Source organism: Sphaeroforma arctica, assembly GCF_001186125.1.
Source record: "Sphaeroforma arctica JP610 unplaced genomic scaffold supercont1.2, whole genome shotgun sequence".
Lineage (NCBI taxonomy): Eukaryota > Ichthyosporea > Ichthyophonida > Sphaeroforma > Sphaeroforma arctica.
The window spans coordinates 196,673-220,717 of record NW_014040556.1 but is presented as its reverse complement, the minus strand read 5'-3'; the positions used below and the strand labels follow the sequence as shown (position 1 = coordinate 220,717).

General features: G+C 52.0%; 16 protein-coding genes across 16 annotated transcripts in view; 10 read left to right on the top strand and 6 right to left on the bottom strand.

Moving 5' to 3' along the window:
* SARC_00078 (hypothetical protein) overlaps window positions 1–2,307 on the top strand; it is a gene marked incomplete at both ends in the record, with an annotated part of 3,158 nt that extends 851 nt beyond the window's left edge. Inside the window, one exon of the mRNA XM_014306248.1 lies at window positions 520–2,307. Within this exon, the coding sequence (XP_014161723.1) occupies window positions 520–2,307 (1,788 nt within the window). The remainder of the gene's footprint in view (window positions 1–519) is intronic.
* Window positions 2,308–2,641: 334 nt separating this feature from the next.
* On the top strand, window positions 2,642–3,364 carry SARC_00077 (hypothetical protein; the record flags this gene model as incomplete). Its single annotated transcript, XM_014306247.1, has 1 exon — window positions 2,642–3,364. One exon carries the CDS (start codon window positions 2,642–2,644, stop codon window positions 3,362–3,364), a length of 723 nt encoding a protein of 240 aa, XP_014161722.1.
* Window positions 3,365–3,759: 395 nt separating this feature from the next.
* Window positions 3,760–4,215, top strand: SARC_00076 (hypothetical protein; the record flags this gene model as incomplete). The annotated part of the gene is made up of 1 exon (XM_014306246.1): window positions 3,760–4,215. The coding sequence occupies one exon, from the start codon at window positions 3,760–3,762 to the stop codon at window positions 4,213–4,215; it is 456 nt and encodes a 151-aa protein (XP_014161721.1).
* Window positions 4,216–4,354: 139 nt separating this feature from the next.
* On the top strand, window positions 4,355–5,404 carry SARC_00075 (hypothetical protein; the record flags this gene model as incomplete). Its single annotated transcript, XM_014306245.1, has 1 exon — window positions 4,355–5,404. The coding sequence occupies one exon, from the start codon at window positions 4,355–4,357 to the stop codon at window positions 5,402–5,404; it is 1,050 nt and encodes a 349-aa protein (XP_014161720.1).
* Window positions 5,405–5,447: 43 nt separating this feature from the next.
* SARC_00074 (hypothetical protein) lies at window positions 5,448–6,045 on the top strand (the record flags this gene model as incomplete). The annotated part of the gene is made up of 2 exons (XM_014306244.1): window positions 5,448–5,637; window positions 5,798–6,045. The coding sequence occupies 2 exons, from the start codon at window positions 5,448–5,450 to the stop codon at window positions 6,043–6,045; spliced, it is 438 nt and encodes a 145-aa protein (XP_014161719.1).
* A 120-nt stretch (window positions 6,046–6,165) lies between these two features.
* Window positions 6,166–7,029, top strand: SARC_00073 (hypothetical protein; the record flags this gene model as incomplete). Its single annotated transcript, XM_014306243.1, has 1 exon — window positions 6,166–7,029. One exon carries the CDS (start codon window positions 6,166–6,168, stop codon window positions 7,027–7,029), a length of 864 nt encoding a protein of 287 aa, XP_014161718.1.
* A 106-nt stretch (window positions 7,030–7,135) lies between these two features.
* On the top strand, window positions 7,136–8,092 carry SARC_00072 (hypothetical protein; the record flags this gene model as incomplete). The annotated part of the gene is made up of 1 exon (XM_014306242.1): window positions 7,136–8,092. One exon carries the CDS (start codon window positions 7,136–7,138, stop codon window positions 8,090–8,092), a length of 957 nt encoding a protein of 318 aa, XP_014161717.1.
* Window positions 8,093–8,534: 442 nt separating this feature from the next.
* Window positions 8,535–9,539, bottom strand: SARC_00071 (hypothetical protein; the record flags this gene model as incomplete). Its single annotated transcript, XM_014306241.1, has 1 exon — window positions 8,535–9,539. One exon carries the CDS (start codon window positions 9,537–9,539, stop codon window positions 8,535–8,537), a length of 1,005 nt encoding a protein of 334 aa, XP_014161716.1.
* Window positions 9,540–10,131: 592 nt separating this feature from the next.
* On the bottom strand, window positions 10,132–12,492 carry SARC_00070 (hypothetical protein; the record flags this gene model as incomplete). Its single annotated transcript, XM_014306240.1, has 1 exon — window positions 10,132–12,492. The coding sequence occupies one exon, from the start codon at window positions 12,490–12,492 to the stop codon at window positions 10,132–10,134; it is 2,361 nt and encodes a 786-aa protein (XP_014161715.1).
* Window positions 12,493–12,596: 104 nt separating this feature from the next.
* Window positions 12,597–15,059, bottom strand: SARC_00069 (hypothetical protein; the record flags this gene model as incomplete). Its single annotated transcript, XM_014306239.1, has 1 exon — window positions 12,597–15,059. One exon carries the CDS (start codon window positions 15,057–15,059, stop codon window positions 12,597–12,599), a length of 2,463 nt encoding a protein of 820 aa, XP_014161714.1.
* Window positions 15,060–15,508: 449 nt separating this feature from the next.
* SARC_00068 (hypothetical protein) lies at window positions 15,509–16,942 on the top strand (the record flags this gene model as incomplete). The annotated part of the gene is made up of 1 exon (XM_014306238.1): window positions 15,509–16,942. One exon carries the CDS (start codon window positions 15,509–15,511, stop codon window positions 16,940–16,942), a length of 1,434 nt encoding a protein of 477 aa, XP_014161713.1.
* An 88-nt stretch (window positions 16,943–17,030) lies between these two features.
* Window positions 17,031–17,819, bottom strand: SARC_00067 (hypothetical protein; the record flags this gene model as incomplete). Its single annotated transcript, XM_014306237.1, has 1 exon — window positions 17,031–17,819. One exon carries the CDS (start codon window positions 17,817–17,819, stop codon window positions 17,031–17,033), a length of 789 nt encoding a protein of 262 aa, XP_014161712.1.
* Window positions 17,820–18,153: 334 nt separating this feature from the next.
* SARC_00066 (serine/threonine protein kinase) lies at window positions 18,154–18,882 on the top strand (the record flags this gene model as incomplete). Its single annotated transcript, XM_014306236.1, has 1 exon — window positions 18,154–18,882. One exon carries the CDS (start codon window positions 18,154–18,156, stop codon window positions 18,880–18,882), a length of 729 nt encoding a protein of 242 aa, XP_014161711.1.
* Window positions 18,883–19,029: 147 nt separating this feature from the next.
* On the bottom strand, window positions 19,030–19,732 carry SARC_00065 (hypothetical protein; the record flags this gene model as incomplete). Its single annotated transcript, XM_014306235.1, has 2 exons — window positions 19,030–19,270; window positions 19,308–19,732. 2 exons carry the CDS (start codon window positions 19,730–19,732, stop codon window positions 19,030–19,032), a joined length of 666 nt encoding a protein of 221 aa, XP_014161710.1.
* Window positions 19,733–20,069: 337 nt separating this feature from the next.
* On the top strand, window positions 20,070–21,935 carry SARC_00064 (hypothetical protein; the record flags this gene model as incomplete). The annotated part of the gene is made up of 1 exon (XM_014306234.1): window positions 20,070–21,935. The coding sequence occupies one exon, from the start codon at window positions 20,070–20,072 to the stop codon at window positions 21,933–21,935; it is 1,866 nt and encodes a 621-aa protein (XP_014161709.1).
* Window positions 21,936–22,039: 104 nt separating this feature from the next.
* Window positions 22,040–23,641, bottom strand: SARC_00063 (hypothetical protein; the record flags this gene model as incomplete). The annotated part of the gene is made up of 2 exons (XM_014306233.1): window positions 22,040–22,976; window positions 23,028–23,641. The coding sequence occupies 2 exons, from the start codon at window positions 23,639–23,641 to the stop codon at window positions 22,040–22,042; spliced, it is 1,551 nt and encodes a 516-aa protein (XP_014161708.1).
* Between the last annotated feature and the right edge of the window lie 404 nt (window positions 23,642–24,045).

Here is a 24,045-nt window from a genome sequence, read left to right as displayed (position 1 = left end):
ATAAGAAGCCAGGCAACTGGTATGCTTGGCAAAGTTGTGACGTTATTGAACTGACTTACTCGAAAAAAAAAAATTCCTCATTTTTTTTTATAATTTCAACGATTGTCAGCCAATAGATAATCGTCAAATCGGTGGTCGATGATTGGTCGAGAATTGACTAAATTACTCTTCATGTCCTTAAAGAGGTCCATGTGTCGAGCCTGAATCGTTGAGATTAGACATGTTTAAATATAAAACCTACAATTCACATCCCTCCGGAGTATTTGTACCAATCTTACAGTGTATTTTAATACAAAATTTAATTTCCAACATTTCAGAGTATTTGTACTAGTTTCAGTACTAAAAAAATCGAGCCAGTCGAGTTTACTCACGGACAGCTTTTTCACAAAGAGCTCAGGTCAAAATTACAAAATTACAAAATTACAAAATTACAAAATTACAATATAATGTCATGATTTTTCATTTGTCGTTCACTTTCTAGCGAGTTAGTTTTATTACACATCAACGTCCACCATGCAGTCACCAGTGTACCCAGACGACACGACCAAGGGTAAATCACCTGTTGTCGTTCAGGTGAAGAGAGCCCGGGAGTCCGATGCGTCCACGTCAAGCGACTCCCAGTCAACATCGGATCAGGCTTCTGGGTGTAAGCGCGTGAAGGCCACACACGTTTGCGATGTTTGCGATAAAAAGTTCACGCGATCTCAGCATCTCAAAGACCATATGCGTACACATACCGGCGATCAGCCGTTTGCCTGTAAGTTTACTGGCTGTGGTAAAAAGTTCACACAATCTAGTAGTCTCAAAACCCATATGCGTACACACACCGGCGAACAGCCTTACGTGTGTAAGTTTACTGGCTGTGGTAAGAGGTTCTCATTGTCTCACCATCTCAAAGCCCATATGCGTACACATACCGGCGAACAACCGTTTGCATGTAATTTTAGCGGCTGTGGTAAAAAGTTCTCACAACCTCAGCATCTCAAAAGCCATATGCGTACACACACCGGCGAACAGCCTTACGTGTGTAAGTTTACTGGCTGTAGTAAAAAGTTCTCACGATCTCACCATCTCAAAAGCCATATGCGGACTCACACCGGCGATAAGCCGTATGTCTGCGATTACACCGGTTGCAATCGAGCGTTCGCGCAGTTGGGTCATCTCAACACGCACAAGCAAATACACTCGCCGTGTGTCCACTGCGACAGCCCCGGGTCCTTGGCTGGCATCGACGCGTGTGCCGACTGCGCCGGGACCAGGCTCGACCTCTATGGATGCACTGTCGCCAATTGCCACCGGCTCGGGACGTGTGGGTCGGACGGGGCGCGTATCTGCCAGGCCCACTACAAACACGGCGTGTGCGCCTGCACGTCGCCCTGCTACTCGAGGGCCGCCGGCGCCTGCTTCGACTGCATCCCGGACGACAGCCCCAAGCTCAAGGAACTCAGTCTCGCCTGCTCCGTGGACAACGCGAAGGTCTGCACTCCCAATGCGACTGTCTGTAGCGCGTGTATCACCGAGTATGGCCTCGGCAACGCGTCACTCGAGTCATTGGCCATCAACACCGTCGCGCTGATCCTCGGCATGGACACTCGTTCTATTTTTATGACCCGCGAGGTTATCATCAAGGCCTGTGACCCGTCCAAGAACGCCTGCGGCAAAGTCAACGGTGGTGCCCGGGGCGACTGGGGGCTCCGGGGCCTGAACTGCATCAACTTCATTGAGATTGACGACGCCAAAGGTCACAGCAATTATGATATCGTTAAGGAAATTTCTCGCCTCAACCTCCTGGATGGCATGATGGATGGGGAGTACAACGGGACTGGTCGGCACCTGACGGTGGGGTGCACGCGCTTTAGCGGCGAGTCCGGGTGGGATCTTGAGCAGCTCCGCGGCTTTGCCCAGGTGGTGCGGGACACGAACCGGGTCCTCGAGGAGAACCCGTCAGACCGGTTGCGCCTTACCCTGTGCAACTTTAGCAAGAACAACAAGTTCCGAGGGGCCTTGGCGTCAACAGGCGAGGATTACGACCCGAAGAACGAGAAAACTGAGAAGATTGTCCTGGACGACGACATCGCCGAGTGGACCTGGGCGTCCGGTGAGCACAAGACGGCCGTTGAGCGCGAGGCTCGCCACACGGAGATCCTGCACACGATGAAGAATTCGAAGCACTGCATATGCGCCTCACAGCTTGGGACGGTCAGGGAGCATATGTGCACAGCCAAGGTGGCCAAAGAGGGCGAGATATTCTGCAACCGCTGCTTGAACAAACCCAAGGCGAAAAGAGTGATATTTGATCGCAAATGATCAGACGTGTACATACATACGAAAATTGTATATAGAACATTGTATATAGGAACATTGTATATAGAATATTGTATAGGAGATATTGTAAATAAAACTTGTACATAGACTTTTTTTTTTATTCCGTGTCACACAAATCCCGTCTCGCTCAGCTCCACACGGCCTTCTCAAGCGCAAAGTAAAGGGCCAGTGTACTATGAGCGTCTCGGCGACATGCGCATTGGCCCAACTTACTGTTTTGCAATACCCGTGTTTGAAAACACCCCCTACGATGAAAAAAAAAAACGAAATCGTCTTTCGGAATTGCAAGTATTATTTTACAAACAAACATTGCACAATGACAGCCCCCACTACCACCGATGCCACAAGCGACTGGCGCATGATCGATACGTGCCCAGAACATATTGACACAGCGAACAGCGACATGGGGCTCTCGTCCATCCACGTTGTGGGCGATCGGTCAGTGACGGGGACGTTCTTCAGCGCCAGGGATATCGCAGACCTGGTGGGTGTGGAAAGTCCAGAGAGCGTCTACGATTCGATCCCGCACGAACACAGGGTGAAAATCAAAATCGCCGATGCCTGGGCCGTCTACCTCGATACAGCGGGATTGATAATGTGTCTCGTGTCCTCCGAGTGTGGACGAAAGACCACGTACATCCAGCGGGTCATGAACAACATTACCACACACTCGGTTGGTGCTTGCCGCCTCTCGGAACTCGCTGCCGAGCTCGAACGCGTGAAGCGCGAAGCCGCCGCCGCCAGCAAGGCCCACGATGAGGCGAGGGCCTTCGATGCAAGGCGCGCCCGTCAGCTCGCCGAGGCGACCGCGCGCGAGATGGAAGGACTCCGGGCGGCCCTCAAGGCCGCCGAGGAGGCTCGTAAGGCCGCCGAGGAGGCTCGTAAGGCCACCGAGGAGGCTCTCGCTGCGTCACAGGCACAGCTCGCCGCGTTGCAGACACAGCTCGCCGCGTTACAGGCACAGCTCGCCGCGTCACAGGCGCAGCTCATTGAGCTCGCCATGACGACACCGGCACGCAAGAGGGTCAAACGAGCATGAGTTTTAGGCCAGGGTTTTTTAGTGGATTTTGAAAATTAAATTTTAAAAATTGATTTTTTGCTGGGCCATATTTCTGGAATTTGAATTTTAAAATTTGATTTTTAATCTCTAGTTTTTTGAGCCGGGTTTTTGGGCCAGGTTTTTGAAAAATTGAATTTTGAAATTTGATTTTTAATCTCTAGTTTTTTGAGCCAGGTTTTTGAAAAATGAATTTTGAAATTTGATTTTTAATCTCTAGTTTTTTGAGCCAGGTTTTTGAAAAATGAATTTTGAAATTTGATTTTTAATCTCTAGTTTTTTGAGCCAGGTTTTTGAAAATTGAATTTTGAAATCTAGTTTTTGGGTCAGGGTTTTGAAGCGTGGGTTTTGAAATTTGAAATTTGAGCAAAGCAAAAATGGAGGAGCTGGGGCTAGTGCCGTTTGTGACTGCTGAGGATGTGACAATCTACATCCATACTATTGGCGACAGCACGATGGACGGCACGTACTTTCGCGTGTCCGACTTTGAGATTGAACCCCCCATCGTGGCGGGGTGCGCCTCCGCCTCCGCCGACCTTGGTGCCGGCAAGCTGCTGGTGCACGACGGCGACGTGTTTGTGAACCTGGCACGCTTTATCGAATTTGTACACATAGCCGTCGAGTCCGCGAGCCTGACCCCGTACTGCGACTGGTACACGGAGATGCACGATGTGCTCGCAAACAATCAGCTGGAGGGCAAGCTCATGCTTGCAGACCACCTGCTGGCCGATGTTCTTAACCCCGACATCGAGACCGCGACCCTGGTGGTGGTGGTCGTGGCGTTTGTGATGATGGCGGCCATCGCCATCGCCATTGGGGTGTGGTCTGACTGAGCAGTGCTGATTGGTGGAGGGTCCATATTCCAGGGTATGGCCGTGGGCAAAACGCCTATAAAGCGCCACGCCTCGCCATGTCCTAGTCACACAACGCAACAACAACAACAACATCGACAACGACAACACAAACAAGACAATGGCTTCTCCAGTACCCTCCGCTGCCCCCCAAACCTCTCCTGTGGCTACTCTAGCAAATTCTCATGTAGAAGAGCTACCAAATGCACAGCCGTTTGACCTGGACGAGGCGCTCATTTCACCCGAGGTTTCCATCTCTGTCGATGCCTTCCGGGCACTCTTTACCTGCGACACGTGCGCCGCCGTTACCGCGGACATCGGGTACTCGAACTGCTGTCTCACCAACATCTGCCGCAGCTGCGCGACAAAGGTGCTGTGTTGCACAAAGTGCCCTGAAGGCGAGGCGCCGATATTCAACTCCCCCATGGCCAAGAGGCTGCTAAAGGCCGCGTCCCATGTCTGTGGGCGTTGCACGATGGAGCTCACGCCGCTCACTAGTGGCAGCCACACCTGCGACCCCGTGGACTACGACGGTCTGGCCACTCTGACCGGCGCGCACGAGCAGGAAACGGTCATGAGCACGCCGTGCAGCCTGGGCACGGACGTCTCCCGCATGCCGGCGTCGTCCCTGATTGGCAAGACGGTTGTCATGTGGGGCACCGAGGTCCGCGTTGATGCGGGCCCCAACCCTACAAACTACATGGTGGTGTCCAAGACGAGCGACGCCAGCCAGCGGTTCAAGGTCCACATGCACTCTCTGCTCCACCTGTACGGCGATGCGGTGTGGCCCAGCATTGCCACGGCGGCGGCTCTGCAGTTTAGCCTGTACGACGCCGCGCTGCCGACCGCAGCCCCGTTGGCCAAGAAGGCCGCTGGGGGTGGCAAGGTGCGCGCGCCGCGCTTCCGACCGGTCCCCAAGACGCTGCGGACCGCGGAGCAGAAAGCCATGTACTTCTGCAAGCTGACGCCGGAGGCCGTGGCCAAGCTGCACGAGCCCACGCCGGGCTACGTGTGGCGCGTAGAGCGCATAGAGCAGCTGGACAAGAGCCGAGACGTGCTGCGATACCGGGCGCGGCAGTACTCGGAGGCCAGCAACACGGCGCACGGCGAGCCGGCGGTCACTGTCCCCGACTTTGGGCCCGAGTCGTACCTTGCCGGGACAGCGTTTTAGACGGAAAAGTATGTACATGAATAAATAAACAATTAAAATAAACATGGAGACCTCAACAATCGTATTCATCATACTGGGGATAGTGCTCCTGATCGCTGTTGTTGCAGTGGTTATTGTTGTGATTGTCTATACTGGAAAGTCCGACGACGTTCCAGCAGTTCAAAGTACCGCTGGTGGCACAGTCGTTGGTGGTACTGCTAGTGGTGGTACAGCAGTTGGTGGTGAGGAGGAATGTGAATGTGAATAATAATAGATGACAAAGGCGCCTATGTGCATGTGCACCCCCATGGATCGGTGCTGGATCATTGTACCAATGTTAATATTTATATATATCTTGCACTAAAATGATTATTGTCATTGTTGTTCTCATACTCTTTGCCCTGGTCGCCGTAGGCATCGTCGTCGGCGTGATTGTCTACACCCGAAAGCCCGAAGACGATGCGAGTCCCGCAAGCCCAGCTGGCGGTGCGGTAGTTCCAGCAAGCTCGCCTGGTGGGTCCGTGGGTGGGCCTGTGGGCTCCGTAGTTCCAGCAAGCTCAGCTGGTGGCGGTGTCAGTCCCGCAAGCTCAGCTGGCGGCGGTGTCAGTCCCGCAAGCTCAGCTGGCGGGACCGTGGCTGGTGACGTGGCGTGCGACTGTTAGCTTTGATTTTTGTAGACTGGTCCATCCTCGAAACACATGTCAACTGAGTCTGGACAAACAGACAAATCAGGCCAAAACGGCTGTTTTAAACCCCTTTTTCTTGAAACACCAAAAACGAAAATGAAACGCAAGGCATTCGATGAAACCGTGCTTGCCACGTGCCAGGACTTTGCCACCTTGGAGGATGACGAAGATGTAAACGATCCTAGCAAGTTAGTCATTGTTGCGGCAACAGGCCATGTCTTTTGTTTTCCCGCCAAGGAGTTCTTTGTACATCAGGGGAGAGAACTGTACCACGGATGTACACCAGACACGCGGGACATGGACCTCGTCAAGATCTACATTGGTGGCGGGGTGGGTCTCATCCACTTGACTGATTTCCATGAAATGAAGCGAATGTTTTATTCCGAGGGCAGACGCATCTTTCACCTGAAGCAGGAGCGGGTGCTGCCGAAAACGTTTTCTGATACGGCTCAGTACAATATGGTGGGCGCCAATCATTGCAATGCGGGGTCGACAATGACCGTGTACGCCGTGAGCACGTGCGTGGGTCGCAAGTGCAAGTACCAAAAGTCGAGCAGGTTCATTATGGGGTCAAATACACATAAGAGAGCGTTGATGAGAGGCATCAAGAAGAAACCCTTGGTGGTGGAGTTTTCGGACCAGATAGACTTAGCGTGGCTACTACCAGCGAAAGACACTATCGCGGTGTTGAATCTGCGACAGGCGCCAAGTGTAGACTCTCTCCATCTGCTGCCGCGCTTCAAGGCGCTCAGGGTGCTGTATCTGTGGAACGATGGAAACGTTCCAATTACGCTGCCCGAGGGCATAGAGGTGCTGGAAACATTTCACCCTGAGAGTGTGACGAACCTTGCTGCGCTGGGGAAGGTAGTTGTGACCTACCTGAGCGACGTTGTACCGGAATTGCCGGTGGGACTACCGCGAACAATCAAATTTTATGATCTGCTGCCCGATATGACATGAGCAAACGACATTGATAAATCGATTGCTAGAACGTACGAGATGCCAGTTGCAATGTACAAGGGAGACTAGGGATTTTGTTTATTTATTTATATATAAAAATATATAAATGGTTATTGTTATTGTCGTGCTCACCATCTTTATCCTGGTCGCGGGGGGCATTGTTGTAGGTGTAATTCTCTACAATCGAAAGCCGGCCGACGATGGTGATACTGCAGCTGGCGGCGCGGTTGCCCCTGCAGCCAATGCGAGCGTGGTGGGTGGCACGGCGGTCAGCGCAAGCGTGGTGGGCGGCGCGGGGAGTGGTGGTGACACGGGGAGCGGCAGCAGCGGCGACGATAGTGGCACAGGGGCCGACAGCAGTGACACGGGGGGCGGCGGCAGTGGCAGCACACAGCACATTGGCGTCAGCCCGTCCGTCAAACTGTGCACCAGCAGCGGCACCGTCAACATTAGCGACACGATAGTCGTGGAAAGCGGGCAGACGTACGACGGGAAATGCCAGACCATAGTACCGGCGAGCTCGATGGGCGACGGCAGCCAGACGGAGGACCAGAAGCCGTACTTTAAGCTGTACCCCGGGGGCACGATAAAAAACGTGATCCTGTCGAGCAACGGGCTGGACGGGATCTGGTTTGTCAGCGACACGGCCTCCAAGGACGACGTATGGACGCTTGAGAATGTGACGTGGCTGGATATCGGTGAGGACGCGTGCTCCTTCCGCGAGAACGCCAAGGACGGCACGCTGAACCTGATCGGGTGTTCGATGACCAAGGCCAACGACAAAAGCATACAGGCAGGCAACTCGTTCGGGGGCACGATAAACCTAGTTGACACTCGGATGTTTGACAACTACCAGACGTTTAGGGTGGGTGTGGAGCCGCAGACGTACAAAGCCACGAACTGCGAGCTCAAGGGCACCAACCTGATCTACGGGGGCGCGTACCAGGGGCCATGCAACGGCGTCGCGACGTTCGAGTTTACAAACTGCAAGCTCGGCGGCGGCATCCACAAGCTATGCGATCCCGCTACGCAGGTGAAATACACAAACTGCGAGGGGCCGTGAAAAAATATCATATATATATATATATATATATATATATACCATTTTTATACATGTATTCAGTTCCACACATTGTAACATATACATTGTTCAATATGCAAATCACCGTGCACTGTTCCACCGGCGAGTGTAGCCCAGACAGCGCTGTGGCCCTGAGCTCGCCCGTACTCTACAGCCAGCTTGTGCAGCTGGGCCCCGGTGCTATCTCGGAGACCTGCCCCGGGGGCGACTGGGGGTGGGTGTGGATACCGTGCCGCTGGTTGACGTCGTGAGACACCACTGTGGGCTGACTATGTCCAAGGACCTGTTGGACCTGTTTGGGTCACCAGTGTGCGCACAATAAACTTTTTAACTTTGCACTTTGACCTTGTACTTTGTACTTTGTACTTAGGGGCCGTGATTTATTTAATTTTTATTGACAAAGCAAAATTGAATATAGGGTGATTTAATAAGAGATTTTCATAAAACGCCCGCGAGACACCTCTGTCATTCCCAAGCACTTCTTCAGTACACTAGTGTCTTCAACGCTAGTCTCGAGTAAGTTCACTCTAAACATTTTAGAACAGGTCCTTAGCGCGCTAATGTCTTGAACTCTAGTACCACACAACCCGACTATATACAATTCCAAACATTTCCCCAGCGGGCTGATATCACAAACGTTGGTGCTATTAAAGAAAAGAACCGTCAGCTCCCGACACCTTCCAAGAGCACTAAGGTCTTCAACGATAGTCTCGCCCAAATCCACTCTTGTTAATTTGGAACAGTTCCCTAGCGGGCTAATATCGGAAACCTTAGTGCCACGAAAGTAAACATCCGTCAGCTCCAAACAATTCTCGAGTGCACGAATGTTGCTGACCCTAGTGTTGCTAAAGTAGGCCTCCCTTAGTTCCAGACAGCCACTGAGTGCACCAATGTCTTCCACGGCAGTATCGCAAACGTCCACACGTGTCAATTTCAAACAGGTTTTGAGGGCACTAATGTTTTTGACATCAGTCTCGCGCAAGTCCACAGTCGTTAGGTTCAAACACTCTCCAAGCGCACCAACATCGACGACCATAGTCCCGCCCAAGTCTATCTCCGTCAAGTGTGCCAACCCGCCAATACCAGAGACGTTTCCACATAAAGTAAGGCTCTTTAGCTTCGTTCCGGCCAGCTCACCAACATCTACGAAACCCGTGCGTGTTTCAGCCCGCAGCTTAACTAGCCCAGCACACTCGGCCAACACCTTGAAATCGTTGCCGGAATATCTCAACGATCGTATAAAGGGAAACACCTCTGGTGTGCGAGATACAGCACGCCAGTTCACTGTCCGGTACCCCAGATGTAAAACCGGAAGTTTGAGTGCTGCGAGGTGCTTGTTGACCCTGGTCAGCTCACAAACATCCTTCATTTCCAGATACGGAAGGATACCACACCATACGTCGATGGAGATACGGGGGAGGGTGAGCATTGTATCCAATGTTGTAGTTGAAGCTTGATGTGTAAATATGAGGTATATATATAAAAAAAGTCAACTTATATAGTAACGAGATGGGGGTTTTCTCTGGGACTTTGACGAGACGACGCTGTCTAATGAACACCCCACATACCCTAAAGGTCCATAGGACACGATTGATCGATTGGTCGTCCATTTGCAAATCCAATTTGGATTTGTAAATCGAGTATAAGTAGTAGTGTTATCGTAACTTTACAAGTCACAAGTTTACTGCGAGGGGCCGTGATTTTTTTAATTTTTATTGACAGGGCAAAATTGAATAAAGGGTGATTTAATAAGAGGTTTTCATAAAACGCCCGCGAGACACCTCGGACAATCCCAAGCACTTATTGAACTTTGCACTTTGACCTTTGCACTTTGACCTTTGCATTTTGAACTTTGCATTTTGAACTTTGAACTTTGAACCTTGAACCTTGAACTTTGAACCTTGAACCTTGTACTTTGAACTTTGAACTTTGAACCTTGAACCTTGAACTTTGAACCTTGAACCTTGTACTTTGAACTTTGAACTTTGAACCTTGTAATCCCGCGAAGCAGGCGAGGGACTCTAACTGCCAAACCCTAAATTTGAGAGGGTCGTGAATCGGGCACTGAGAGCTGCAATTCTGGATGTGAGCGCCTGGTTCTGTTTTACCAGCATCGCCGTCACACTGTTCCACTTAATGTTCTGTGCCGCGCCGCTTGGATCGGCGTATACGAGTTCTGGTATGATTTCCTGTACCTCATCCGCAACAAATCCAAACTGCGTCTCACCCTTGTCGATAACTTCGTCCCCGATTTCGTCCCACTCGGCAACCGTTAGAATGGTGGCGGGGTCCACCGGGTCATAGTGGATATACTTGTTCTTATTTTTAAAGTTGAATTCCTTGACCACCAACTGCTCGAGTATATCCCCAGTTTCCCTATCGAATACTTTAATGTTTTCCTTAGTCTCCAGACTTGACGTCGCATACGTAATCTCCCCCGTCACAGGATTATATGTCAGCTCATTGGGGCCGGCCGCATTCCGGATCGGTTTGACCACAAACGAATCGGGTACCGCGTTTCCCAACCCCGCACCAGTCCCGTTGAGTACGATCGTATTGTTTGACGATACAGAATTACAAGCATATACTCCGATTGCCAGTACATCCGTTCGGTCTGTTGCGTTTGACGACATGGAATGAGCCCCCAATGATGTACAGTATTCTTGAACCCCATCGCTACATGCGGCAAACCCCAATGCTATACTGGCGAAACCACCAGTTAATTCACTACTGCCCCCCTGCATTGCCGATGTACCTATTGCCACCGATCCGGAACCAGATAAATATTTCGACGAGTCCCTCCCGATACCTATTGCAGACGGCATCTGGTATAAGAGACCTGATCCGCTCCCTATAGCGATCGCAACGGGTCGCTGGCCGGTACTAGCCGTACCATTCCCGATTGCAATCGCATTGAATTTCTGAGCGCTGCCCGTTCCGAAACCTATAGCAATAGCATCTGTATCCTGACCCACACCAGATAGTGATCCAATCGCAATGCCAACTGTTCCAGTCACCCAACCCGTTCCGTCCCACCCGAGGAAACCGGAAACGGTCACCCCGTCCGGAACCGGCTCACTGGGTTCCGCAGCAGCAACGGGTATTCCGTACACAATTTCCTTCAGTGTTGTATTGTAATATAGCACTTTGTCCGTGCGGTTCTCGTTGCGGATCGGATCCACAAAAAATCCGCTGGTGCTCGCGTTAACTGCCACACCTGTGGCATTCAGGATAATACTGTTGTCCGCCTGGTCCAGTTCCCCGGCCTTTTTCCCAATCGCCACGGCGCAACTACCCTGGTTGGTTTTTCCAGCGTCAGTGCCTATCGCGACGACCTTCGCGCCCTGGTTTGTCTGACCGGCCATTTCTCCGATAGCCACGGCGCTCGCCGATTGACCACTCTTCCCGGCCCCAGTCCCCACCGCCACTGCCACATCGCCCTGGTTTGCCATCCCAGACTCGTTTCCAATCGCCACGGCGCTCGCCGATTGACCACTCTTCCCGGCCCCAGTCCCCACCGCCACTGCCACATCGCCCTGGTTTGCCATCCCAGACTCGTGTCCAATCGCCACCGCCGCACCCCCCTGGCTAGTACTAGCAGCGCCATTTCCTACTGCAACCGAGTTTGCACCCTGGTCGTCGGAGCCCGTGTTGTTACCAACTGCTAGAGTTTCCTTGCCTTGGTCGGCATTTCCGGCATCGTTGCCCACGGCCACTGCACCCGGACCCTGGTTCGTTTCACCGGCACCGCTCGAAATGCCTACGCGGCCCGTCGAGTTCCGATTCGGCACCCACCTGGTCCCGTCCCACGATAAAAAGTCGTTCAGGTGCACCCCTTCTTCTACGAACGTGTCACCACTGTACGTGGGTGACTGCATCGTAGCTGCCCCGTATACAATCTCTTTCAATATGGGGTTGTAGTACAACACGTTGTCCGTCATGTCGACATTGCGGATCGGGTCCACAAACAGCCCGTTTGTGCTGGAGTTCAATACATTGCCACTCGCGTTGATAATAATGCTTTTTGCGGCCTGCGAGTAGTTACCCGCGAGCTTTCCAATAGCCACGGCACTAGGCCCCTGGTTAGCTTCACCGGCAGAGCTACCGACAGCCACAGCGTCCACACCCTGGTTGACGCGCCCGGCATCCGAACCCACCGCAATGGCACCTTTACTCTGGTCTGTCTCGCCGGAGTTGCTACCTACGGCTAAGGCATCTGCACCCTGTGAGTTGTGACCAGCACTCTGTCCAATAGCCGTGGCCCCACTAGACTGATTCAGGCTGCCCGTGTTGTTCCCAACAGCAACTCCCGACCTCGACTGATTGGTGTTACCGGCGCTTCGACCAAGACGGACATTGGTTGTCCCCCCAGTCGACAACATTATGGTAATGTAAGTGTTTTACTTTAGGTGATTCTATTCCACCACCGATGGAATTTCGGAATGTGACAAGTATACAATGTCTGATTCTTAACTTGGCGTACTACCTAAAAGACTATTTTTTTTTCTTCTTTCTTTTCTAGCTCATCGCCTATGTGCCCTGTAGCCAACACGCTGCTGTTTTCAAGGTCCAAGCACCGATCCTCAAGAACCGCAAGCTGCGCCGTTAACATTTGGTTCTGTTTTACCAGCATGGCCGTGAGATTGTTCCACTTGATATCCAGCGCCACGCCGTCAATGTCGTCGTACACGAGCTCCGGCATAATTTCCTGGACTTCGCCGGCTATAAACCCAAAGTGCGTCTCCTCCTTGTCTATAACATGACACTCACCTACCTTGACCTTCTTTCGGTACAGTTCGTACTCTTCCACCACCTGTTCATCGTAACTGCCCCTGGCTTTGGGGCTGGTTTCCACCCACGTGTCAAACGACATGATATCTTCGTCAACTGCATCGAATTGTGTATACTTGTTCTTGTTTATAAAGTTGAATTCCTTGACCACCAACTGCTCGAGCACATCACCAATTTCCCTATCGAATACCTTAATGTTCTCCTTGGTGTCCAGGCTTGATGTCGTATACGTAATCTCGCCCGTTGCGGGGTTGTACGTTAGCGCGTTTGGACCCGCCGCGTTCCTGATGGGTTTGACGACGAACGAATTGGGTACCGCATTTGGGAGGTCCAGTGACGTTGCGTTCAGCGTAATTGTATTGCTGGAAGACACGGTATTGCACGCCAGGGCACCGAGTGCCACCGCGTACTCGGTGGCTCCCGCGTTAGACTCAAGCGCCCCATACCCTACAGCCACACAACTGCCACCGTCTCCAGAATAACACGCCGACTTTCCAACAGCCACCGATAGTTGACCACCGTTTTCATACATTGCATCTTCACCTACCGCAACGGACATCGCACCTTGACTGGTCCTGCCGGCCCTGGTCCCGATAGCAATACCTCCACTTTGCGACTCCATCCCGGCCTCTGTTCCTATGGCAACCGCTGACTCCCCCTGATCCGTCATACCGGCGCTGAGCCCAATTGCAATCGCATCAGTACTCTGATTCGCGTTGCCAGCATTCGTGCCTATCGCAACCCCATTCACACTCTGCGAGGTCTCTCCGGCCAGGTTGCCAATGGCGACCCGATCACCGTAAGCAACCCAGCTTGTCCCATCCCAGCGCAAGTACTGGGACACTTCCGTGCCGGTACCCACTGTGGGCACCGTGATCGAGGCCCCGTATACAATCTCCTTTAGCGTCTCATCGTAGTACAAGACATTATCCGTCATGTCGACGTTGCGAATCGGGTCCACAAACAGCCCCGTTGTGCCCGCATTCAGTGTACTGCAACTCGCATTCAGAACTATGCTGTTGTCCGCCTGGTCCACTTCACCGGCCTTATTTCCAATGGCCACCGCACAGGCACCCTGATTGGTGTTTCCCGCCTCCGCACCTATTGCGATTGCGCCCGCGGCCTGTGTTGTTTCACCGGCCATATCGCCAACGGCCACTGCACTTGCCCCCTGGTCCATCTTCCCGGCATCGTTCCCGACGGCAATTGCATTGTCCCCCTGGGTGGTCATCCCGGCTTTGACGCCCACGGCCACGGCGCTCGTGCCCTGGTCTGTCTTTCCGGCATTATTCCCCATCGCCACGGCGCCATCGCCCTGGCTGCTGCTTCCAGCCTCGTTGCCAACGGCCACCGCGTTCGCACCCTGGCCGGTGGCCCCGGCCTTGTTCCCTACCGAAATCGAATTCGCACCCTGCTTGTCGCGCCCGGCCTCGTTACCCACCGCAACAGCATCTTTACCCTGGTCGGAGTTTCCGGCGTCGTTGCCCACAGCCACCGCGCCACTACCCTGGTTCGTCTCACCCGCACCAGTTGCGATATTCACACTGCCACCCACGCTGATTTTGGGGACCCACTTTGTTCCGTTCCACACCAGAAAATCGTTGATATTGATCCCCGCATCAACCGTGGCACCCGTGTCCGCCGGGGCCTGTGCCGGGGCCGCCCCGTACACAATTTCTTTCGATGTAGGGTCGTAGTACAATATATTGTCCGTCAAGTCTACGTTTCGGATAGGTTCTATAAACAACCCCGCGGTGCTCGAGCTTAGCGCAACACCCGTTGCATTCAGAATGATGCTGTTGTCGGCCTGCGCGTACTTACCCGCATGCTTTCCAATTGCCACGGCATTGGACCCCTGGTTAGTTTCACCGGCAGAGCTACCGACAGCGACAGCGTCTACACCCTGGTTGACATGCCCGGCATCCGAACCTACCGCAATGGCACTTTCACCCTGGTCTGTCTCACCGGAGCTGCTACCTATGGCTATGGCTTTTACCCCCTGTAATTTGCGACCGGCATTAGCTCCCAAAGCCATGGCCTCACTGGACTGGTCTATGTTACCGGCCCTGTTTCCAACGGCGACTGCCGACGTCGCCTGATTGGTGTTACCGGCGTATCGACCTAAGCGGACATTTGTTGTCCCTATAGACCAACCCATTTTGTTTTTATATTTTTATTTGTTGTTGTATGTGTGTGGTTTATTGTCATCCAATATCTTGAACCCTTATGAATTTCTAGAATGTGACAAGTGTACATTGTTTGCAGCAAGTGTTTCCGAAAAAGTTTTTTTTTTGTACAAGGGTCTTACGGGGATGCGTACCAGGGCGGGGGTGGGGGCGCATGGTCTTGGACCCCCTTGACGGGAGTCTTGCGGGGGCGACGAAGCCTAGTGGGGAGGCCCTATGGTGCGATGTGCTTTGAACTTGAGCAGGCTGCGGGCCCTTCAAGCAAACCCTACACCCTAAAGGTCCATAGGACACGATTGATCGATTGGTCGTCCATTTGCAAATCCAAATTGGATTTGTAAATCGAGTATAAGTAGTAGTGTTATCGTAACTTTACAAGTCACAAGTTTAGAGATTCAAGATATTCAAGACACACGGAAGAATGAAGGGAATCATAATCAAGAAGACACCCCTGGACCTGATCCTTGGCGGCAACAAGACCTGGGAGATCCGCGGTTCGCCAGCGACACACCGTGGCTTTGTGGGCCTAGTAGAGTCTGGGCGACAAAAGGTGGTCGGGTTTGCCAAGTTGGTAGACTGTATCAAGCTGGACAACGAGGTGTTTGCAAGCCACTCGGACCGCCACGGGTCGCCGGCCCTGCACAGTGGGTACAAGACGCCGTATGCGTGGGTCCTGGAGTCGCCCGTGCGGCTACAGCGAGCGCTCCCGTACCAGCACAAGCAGGGGTGTGTGATCTGGGTCAACATTGACGACTCTGTGGTTGCCTATGCGATGTTGCAAGCGTACGTTGATTCCAAAGCCGGCCCAAGACCACCCGAGGAGGTTGCCGTTGTTGCCAGGGCCCCCGAGCCCCGTCCGCTACCACCGCAGCCACGGCCTGGAAATGGTGGTGACCATTTGACAGTGCTTGAGCACCTCGAAAAGCACGGGTACGCCGTGGTGCCGACGGACCTGGACGTGGCGCAGGCGAGGGCATACTTTGACGCGGAGATTGCCAACTTCCCCGAGTTCAACGCGGACGCCAGCAAGTATGTACTGGGTGGCTTTGGGGCGCTCGGGAACCCGGCATCGTTCCACAACCCCACTGTGCGCCTACTTAGGGTGTGGGCGCACGCGATCATCAGACCCCTCCTGGCGCCCCTGGCTGGAACACGAGGCGGGCCAATGTACTTTGAGCAGGTGGTCGACCGCATGATGGTGCGACAGAAGGGCGAATCGGCCTCGGCGGAGGCGTGGCACCGGGACGAGGCCAAGCTGGCCGGGGCGGACGATCTCGTGTTTGGGGGCTGGTGGAACCTGGACTCGACGGCTCAGTACTTTTCGTGCATCGCCGGGTCGCACAAGGTGGTGTCTGGCAACAAGGGGTTTGCAACCGTCAAGCTGAGCGCAGAGCTAAAGGCGCAGATGCGGCGGGACCGGACCAAGGTGGAGATCCCGCCTGGTCACATCCTTGTGTTTTATGAAAAGATCCTGCACGAGATTGAAGCCACGAAGCGCCGCACAGACATGTACCGACAATTCTTGGGGTGGCGCATGTCGCCGACTGGGGAGCCGCTGGTCGCGAACCTGCGGGAGCTGCTGGCGACGCAGGCGGTGGTGCCACTAAAGTCGGGGCAGATGCCACCGATGTACGCCAAGCTTCATTGGACGAACCATAGAGATCTGCTGGAGCGGTTCTCTGCCAATGTGCGCCCAGAATGCAAGACGGTTCGGACTGTTGGGTCTGGGGTGTGCAAGGGCGAGCGGCGGTGTGTGGTGGACATGGTGATGGGGTCGCTTGAGTCGTACCAGTTTCGAAAGTACGAGGCGTACAGCGAACGGGAGATTGCACTGCTGCTTCCGGATGTGATTTGAATGATTTGAATAAATGTTTTGACTAAATGAACTTTGACCTTTGCACTTTGAACCTTGCACTTTAACATTCGTGTCTCCCACGCGAACTTCACAAGTACCTAAAAAATTTGGGCGGTGCTTCTGCGTTCGAGTACAACTCACAGTCCACGATCGCAATACGCGTGCTACCACCGTCTCTGGCATACCATTTCTTCGGGTTGAACTTGAAATTTTTGAGAGTAGTGTTCCGTTGAATAATACACTCGTCTCCCCTGGTATTCTTTGTATGCTTATCGTAGTGGTAGCGCACATTTGACGGTATTTGGAACCGCAGTATGCAGCAGGGCGACCCGTGAACAAAACGGGCCGCGTGTGCAATATCGGGCGTACAGGACAAAAAGGCCGGTTCATCGAGATGTATACCGGGCACGGGACCCTCTAACAGATCGAGAGCGCTGCTGTCACGCAGAACGTTTTGCTTGTCCAGTACATTGTGCGGTGTTCCTCTATACATGTACTGTTCGTCGAGAACGTGTCCTTCACTCGCGTATGTTTTGTAGATCAGCTTGTCTAGTTTGTACACGCACGGGAGAAAACTGGCGCATTGGCGGTTCAAGAACGGAAAGAAATAGTTTGATTTGGGAGAGTAATTGGGCAACGGACATTTTCGAAGTATGCCGTTGATTTCACGATGATACTGTGACATGTAAACTTTGAAAGGATCGTCCCAACATTGTGGAATTTGCCACGGGCTTCCCAACATCTCAACGAGTTCCTTCACAGTCCTTTCGTGCGAGCCGTGTTTGCTGAAAAGTTGGTTGTATAAACTCGGCGTGCTCGGTCCTCCCAGACATGCAAGCAATTCGTTGCCACTATCGGTGTAGTACACCCCATCCATCTTTACCTTTGCACTTTGACCTTTGCACTTTGAACTTTGAACTTTGAACTTTGAACTTTGAACTTTGAACGTTGTACCTTGTACTCAAAACCACGAACTGCGAGCTCAAGGGCACCAACCTGATCTACGGGGGCGCGTACCAGGGGGCGTGCAATGGCGTCGCGACGTTGCGAGGGGCCGTGATTTATTTTTATTTTTATTGAATACACACCCTAAAGGTCCATCGGACAGACACGAAGGATCGATCGGTCGTCCATTTGCAAATCTAATTTGGATTTGTAAATCGAGTATAAGTAGTAGTGTTATCGTAACTTTACAAATCACAAGTTTAGAGATGAAGACATCACTTTTAAACATCCCGTGGGAACGCAAACTGCAGTCGCGGTTTCACAGTCTTAATGACACCGAGCTGGAAAAACTGCGCGCAGCGCTCAACTGTACACTCTACCTTTCACTAAGAGCCCGGATTGGATCACCTAGTTTGTCGGCCGTAGTCTACAAGACGGAGGTTTCCGGCTTTCCCGTTGCTGTAAAATTTGAGCCGAATATGAACAAGGCCATATCGGAGGTGGATATCCACTACGAACTCACCAACCGGATCCCCGATTACGTCTTACATTACTACGACGCACAACAGTGTACGACAGAGTCGCATACATATTTGATTTTGGCGATGGAACTGGCCACGGGTGATCTGACCCAGGTTCTGCGACAGGGTTCGATTGAGTACGATGAACTGCGTGTGCTCATTATTGACGTTTTTTACTCTATCGAGGAAATGTCAAAATGTAGTGTGTACCACGGCGACTTACACGCCGCCAACATTTTTGTGATTAATCGCGGCGGACGAAATTTGGCGGTGATTGGCGATTTCGGAGAGAGTACGTATTCGCAGTCGGAAACCAAACACTTGAGCGACGCGTACCGCTTTATTTCATCGCTAATAGAGTGGATACACACAACGGGGTTTGTATACGGAGTCTACGATCTCAAAAAAGCACTGAAGCTCTGTGGGAATGAAAACGCCCGAACTGAGGATTTTGTACAGATTTTCGACTATTAATAAAAATGAACAGGTTTTGCACTTTGACCTTTGAACTTTGAACTTTGAACTTTGAACTTTGACCTTTGAACTTTGACCTTTGAACTTTGAACTTTGACCTTTGAACTTTGACCTTTGAACTTTGACCTTTGAACTTTGTACGTTGTACTATGGTGCCTCTTGGAGACTTGTCTCCGGCTCCCGACCGTCGCTCGCGACTTCATCTGTAAAGATGTGGAAGCATCCCTCGTCGACACTGGGGATTGGGATCGCCAGCCCCAACTGACATTCGTGGTAGTGGATAAAGTAGTAGAGTAGTTGAATCTCACACCTAACCACATTGAGTTCATGATAATGCTCTTTCATGCCGCGCACGCGGCAGAGCAATTCTAGCAAGGTCTTCTCAATCCTCTTAGCCGCCCACACGCGGTACCAGTGGAGCCTACCGGTCAAGTCTCCCGTACTGATCCGTATTCGGCTGCCCCACTATATCCCGTACTCGGTCCAGTATGCTGCCCGCAGATTCAAACTGCTGCTCGTAGTATCGCAGAATCTCGTCAAACAGCTTACCGCGCACGTGGTCTACGTACGGAACTGAAAGCACCAGGAACGCGCGCAAGTTCACAGGGTCGGAGGGCGTTCCGACAGCGCACCCGAGATGGTGGTATATGTTCTTGTTGTCCAGCAACAATTGTTGGCACGACTTGTCCCTTGAGTAAAAGTGCGCATGCAATGCCGTCTCGAACCAGCTGGGGTCGCACATTTCGTGTTCGATCCAGTCGGTGATGATCTCATACACTGAGCCGTGTGGTGCACACGTATCGTTGCTGTGTGGGGCGTCCAAGAGTACTTGCAGGTCATCCTTAAACATGATGTTTCGTTTTACGTAAAACGTCGAAACCCTTAACAGTGATAACTGGTAGCCTGCCTCTATCGCTACTGTCCCAGACATGATTTAGTACTGTTATTATCAATAAAAACATTGTTCACGTGACCGGATTCTATTGGATATTAATTTGTTCCCGAACAACTTAATATCACATGCACGCTGTTATCTTTTAAAACGAAGACGCGTCCAGTATTTTTATCGTTGTATAATAATGTGTAGTTTGAAAATTATTAATTCATTTCTACACTATTGTGAAACATATCACAAGTTCACATTGTAATTCGAGAATTTCAAATTCGTTTATACACCATTGTCAACCATGCCAGTACGCGTCAAACCTCCAGTACTAGATTGTGCATGGGGTGAGTGCACAGAGCACTTTGATAGCAGTGCAGACCTAGTTGCACACGTCAACACTACCCACAAACTGGCAAAGGTGTGCATCTGGCGCGAGTGTGACAAGACACACACTTGGCTCAATAATGTTGCGCTGCGACGGCACATTCGTGGCCACACTGGCGAGAAACCATACGGTTGCAAGTGGGTAGGCTGTTCGGTCAGTTTCTCGCGATTAGACGCACTCAAGTCACATGAGCTCGTACATACTCAGGTTAGGAACTACAAGTGTACACATGACACATGCACCTCTGTGTTTGGTACATCGAGTGCACTAAGTGTACACTTACGCACTCATACTGGCGAAAGACCCTATGTATGTGATGTCTGTAAAACTGCGTTCCGTCAATCCGGTCACCTAGAAAAGCATATGCAGAGTGTTCACGGAACCGACAGACCCTTTATATGTGAAACGTGTAGAGTCTCGTTTAAAACGAACAACAACTTATCTTCGCATAGACAAAGTGTGCATGAAAACAATAGATCGTTCATATGTACATGGACTCCCCCGGACGATCCGGATGCCGAACCGTGTGGGTTGTCGTTCAACCAGCCAGGTGGTCTTAAAAAGCACATGTGTGTACACACCAGCGATAGACCCCATGCGTGCAATTATGTTTCAAAGGATGGCCCGTGCATGGCGACATATGGTCGCAAGGATAGCCTAACCGCACACATGCGCCTACACACTGGCGACGGTCTCAAGTTTTGCATGTGGGTCCCCACGGGGAGTACAGACGTGGATCCGTGTGGCCGAGTGTTTACAACGTCGTCAAAACTTACACGACACATGTACATGCATACAGACTATCGTCCATTCACGTGCGGCTGGGTTTTAGACGATGGTATTTGTACTGCCGCGTTTAAGGATAAGGACGCCCTTGGTCGCCATAGACACTACCACGAGCTTGCATACACCTGCCCCAGCTGCGATGCCGCTTGTGTTAGTCAAGAGACTCTCGACACACATGTGCGGCAGTTTCACCCCGATGGACACTGCCCTTGCGGGCGTCCAGCCCCAAAAGAATCGCTCTGCTCAGTACACTTGCCGACATTTCGATACAGGCTGAAGCAAACGACTGTAAATCAGGGTCTGAACCGCATCTTTACCCTACTAAATCAACAGTGTGTGTTTCGCTGGGAGGTCGAATATGGCGACTTTCGAGTGGACTCCGAGTATACAATGGCACATACAATTATTCTCGAGACCGATGAGTTTCAACACGGGTCTGAACACGACGAAGACTGGCTATATCGCACACGCGCTGTTGGATCCGCCACTCCCCAAGACCAAGACCAAGCCTCCGTTTTTATACGCTTCAATCCAGATTACTGCAATGAGATGCGGACTAAAACTTTGGGCGAGCGCCTACGTATGCTGCACGCCACAGTCCTATGGCTCAATACGCTAACCTTGGACACTTCTGTTCTATACTGTGTGTTTCTCAATTTTAACGTCACAAAGTCGGGAAAGATTGTGCGCGCCAGCCAATTAGGCACACAAGACGGGGTTGAAGTCATGACACTAGCCGATCACCAAACAAGTGTTTTTTGTGCAAGCGAAGATACTGATATCGTGATACTAGTGCCACCATCGTTAGAGTCAACCCCCGAACCGGTTACGGGATTTGATGACAGTGTAACGGACGATCTTGCGACTGGGCGCTTGTATGATCTAGGCGACATGAGTATCCCGATAAGCAAAAGACGTCTCAAGTCCATCGAGTATCGCCAGAAAATAGTGTTTGAACCAGTGCGGACTCTGAACGACTACTTCTCGATCTGTTGAGAAGAGAATTTGTCACGTTAGCTGTATAGATAACAAAAACTTGTATAGATAGATGTATATAAAGACAATTCATAAATAAATAAACGTTTTGGTAGAATTTGTCGCTATGCGAGTTTTTCCCACCCGTTGTTTGTGTCCAACCAGATTTCGGTCGCGTGCGACTTGGCCTTCTCCAGATCGGACGAGGACACGTCGTCGTACTCAAAGATCCAAATGGGCTTCTGCCCCGCGGCGACCTCGTGGAACACCTCTGTGTCACCCCACTGGATGGATTCCTCACAAATAAACCCGACGAAATTGTCTTGCACCGTTTTATCATGCCGAATCAGATCGGCGGCGTTCTTGAACAACGGCCCCAGACCGATCTCAAGGGCCACCTCGCCCAGTCGCCTTGTATAGTCGACCTGGTCGTCGTCGCTCTCGTCCGAGTTTTCAATGTTGTCAAACTCTACGTATTCGAACCCCTTCTCCTTGAGCTTCTGCATACGCTTCGTCATGCCGGGGATTAGCAGCGGCCAGTTGTCAAACTTGAAGAGCGTCTCGTCGGGCCAGTTCGGGTACGGCTTGCCGAACACCTCGTCGGGGAACTCTGACTTGTCGTCGCGCCAGTCTTCCCAGCTGCCGGCGGAAATGTACCCCGCGACCAGGTACCCTTGGTCTTTGTATTTTCGCACAGTGCTTGCACTGTCGTCCCCGTCAAGCATGACAATGGCCCCCGTGCCATCCGACGGCATCGTAGTTTTGTCGCCGTCGCCGGTATTGGACCACGCGAGCATGTACATGCTAGTGGAGGCACTGAGGCCCGCGACTGACGCTCCCGTACCAGTTGACGTCCCAGTAGACGTACCCGTTGATCCTCCGGTGGTGGTCGATGTTTTATTGTCGCATGTGCACGACTTACCCGCCCTGGTTGTACCCGTCGCACTCTCTCTGTCTACCACTACGCTTGGTACATCCTGTCGTGAACGTCTCCAGAGATAGATTAGGACGGCACAGACCACACAGGACAAAATAATCAAGCCCCAGTTTTTGTTTTGCATTCTGTTTCATTAAGAAAAGAAAAAAAAAAAATCCTCACGCAGCGTTAGTTACGAAATAAAAAAGCGTTCGGGGTCATAGCCCCGGTGTGGCACAAGCTCGCAATCAACCACTGCGATCCGACGTCCGGCGGCTTCGTGCCAGCCGTGGAATGCAAAATCAATGAATATCAGATTGCGCTCTAAAAGACAGTCTCCGTCGTCGTAGTAGTAGGACACACGCTGTGGTATTTCGAATCGCAGAATACAGCCCCCGGACCGGGCGGCCGCTTCCCTGCTACCCGTGCATGACACAAAGCCGGGCTCCACCAGGGCAAAGGCGCCTATGTGTGTGCCAGCACCCGGCGTGTTGCCGGTGGATACATAGTGCTGCTTGTCGAGAACCTCAACAGGCGACCCCCTGTACATGTATTTCCCTTGTAGCACGTGGCCGGTGGCAGAGTGCCAGCCTGATACGAACACGTCGAGCCTGTACACCCAGGACACGAACGTGGAGCACTGCGCGACTAGGTGCGAAAAGTAGCTGTTGTTGGGGTCGAAATTTGGCAGTGGGCATTTTCGGAGCAACGCGTTGAGGTCAGAGACGCTCCTTACGCGCGCGTCAGACCCTAGTTGCGCCAGACGCGCGAGCAGAGCAGCCCCCTTTTGCCGATACGTGACGGGTTGCATTTCCTTGTATCTTAGTCCATCATATACGAGTACAGTGTGCACTGCAGGCACCAAAAGGCCCATGTGACCGGGGCGGGGATCACTGACTGCAAAACCGAAAACGACGCTGAAACCTCCCCGATCTCTGACTGCAAAGCCGAAAACGACGCTGATACCTCCCCGATCACTGACTGAACCGCGATCTATCGATTCTTTTTGATTCCCAGTTTTTTATTAATGTGTACAAGAGTTGGCGCGTGCACCACTGCAGGCTGGCTTGAACCCCCATGGATCGGCGCTGGACCATTGGTACCCCCATCTTGGGGGTGGAGTCTGAGACTAGTTGGGGTATAAAACGCACAAACAGTGTACACTCTCATTCACAATCTCCCCAACAGCCAACAACAACAACAACAACAACAACC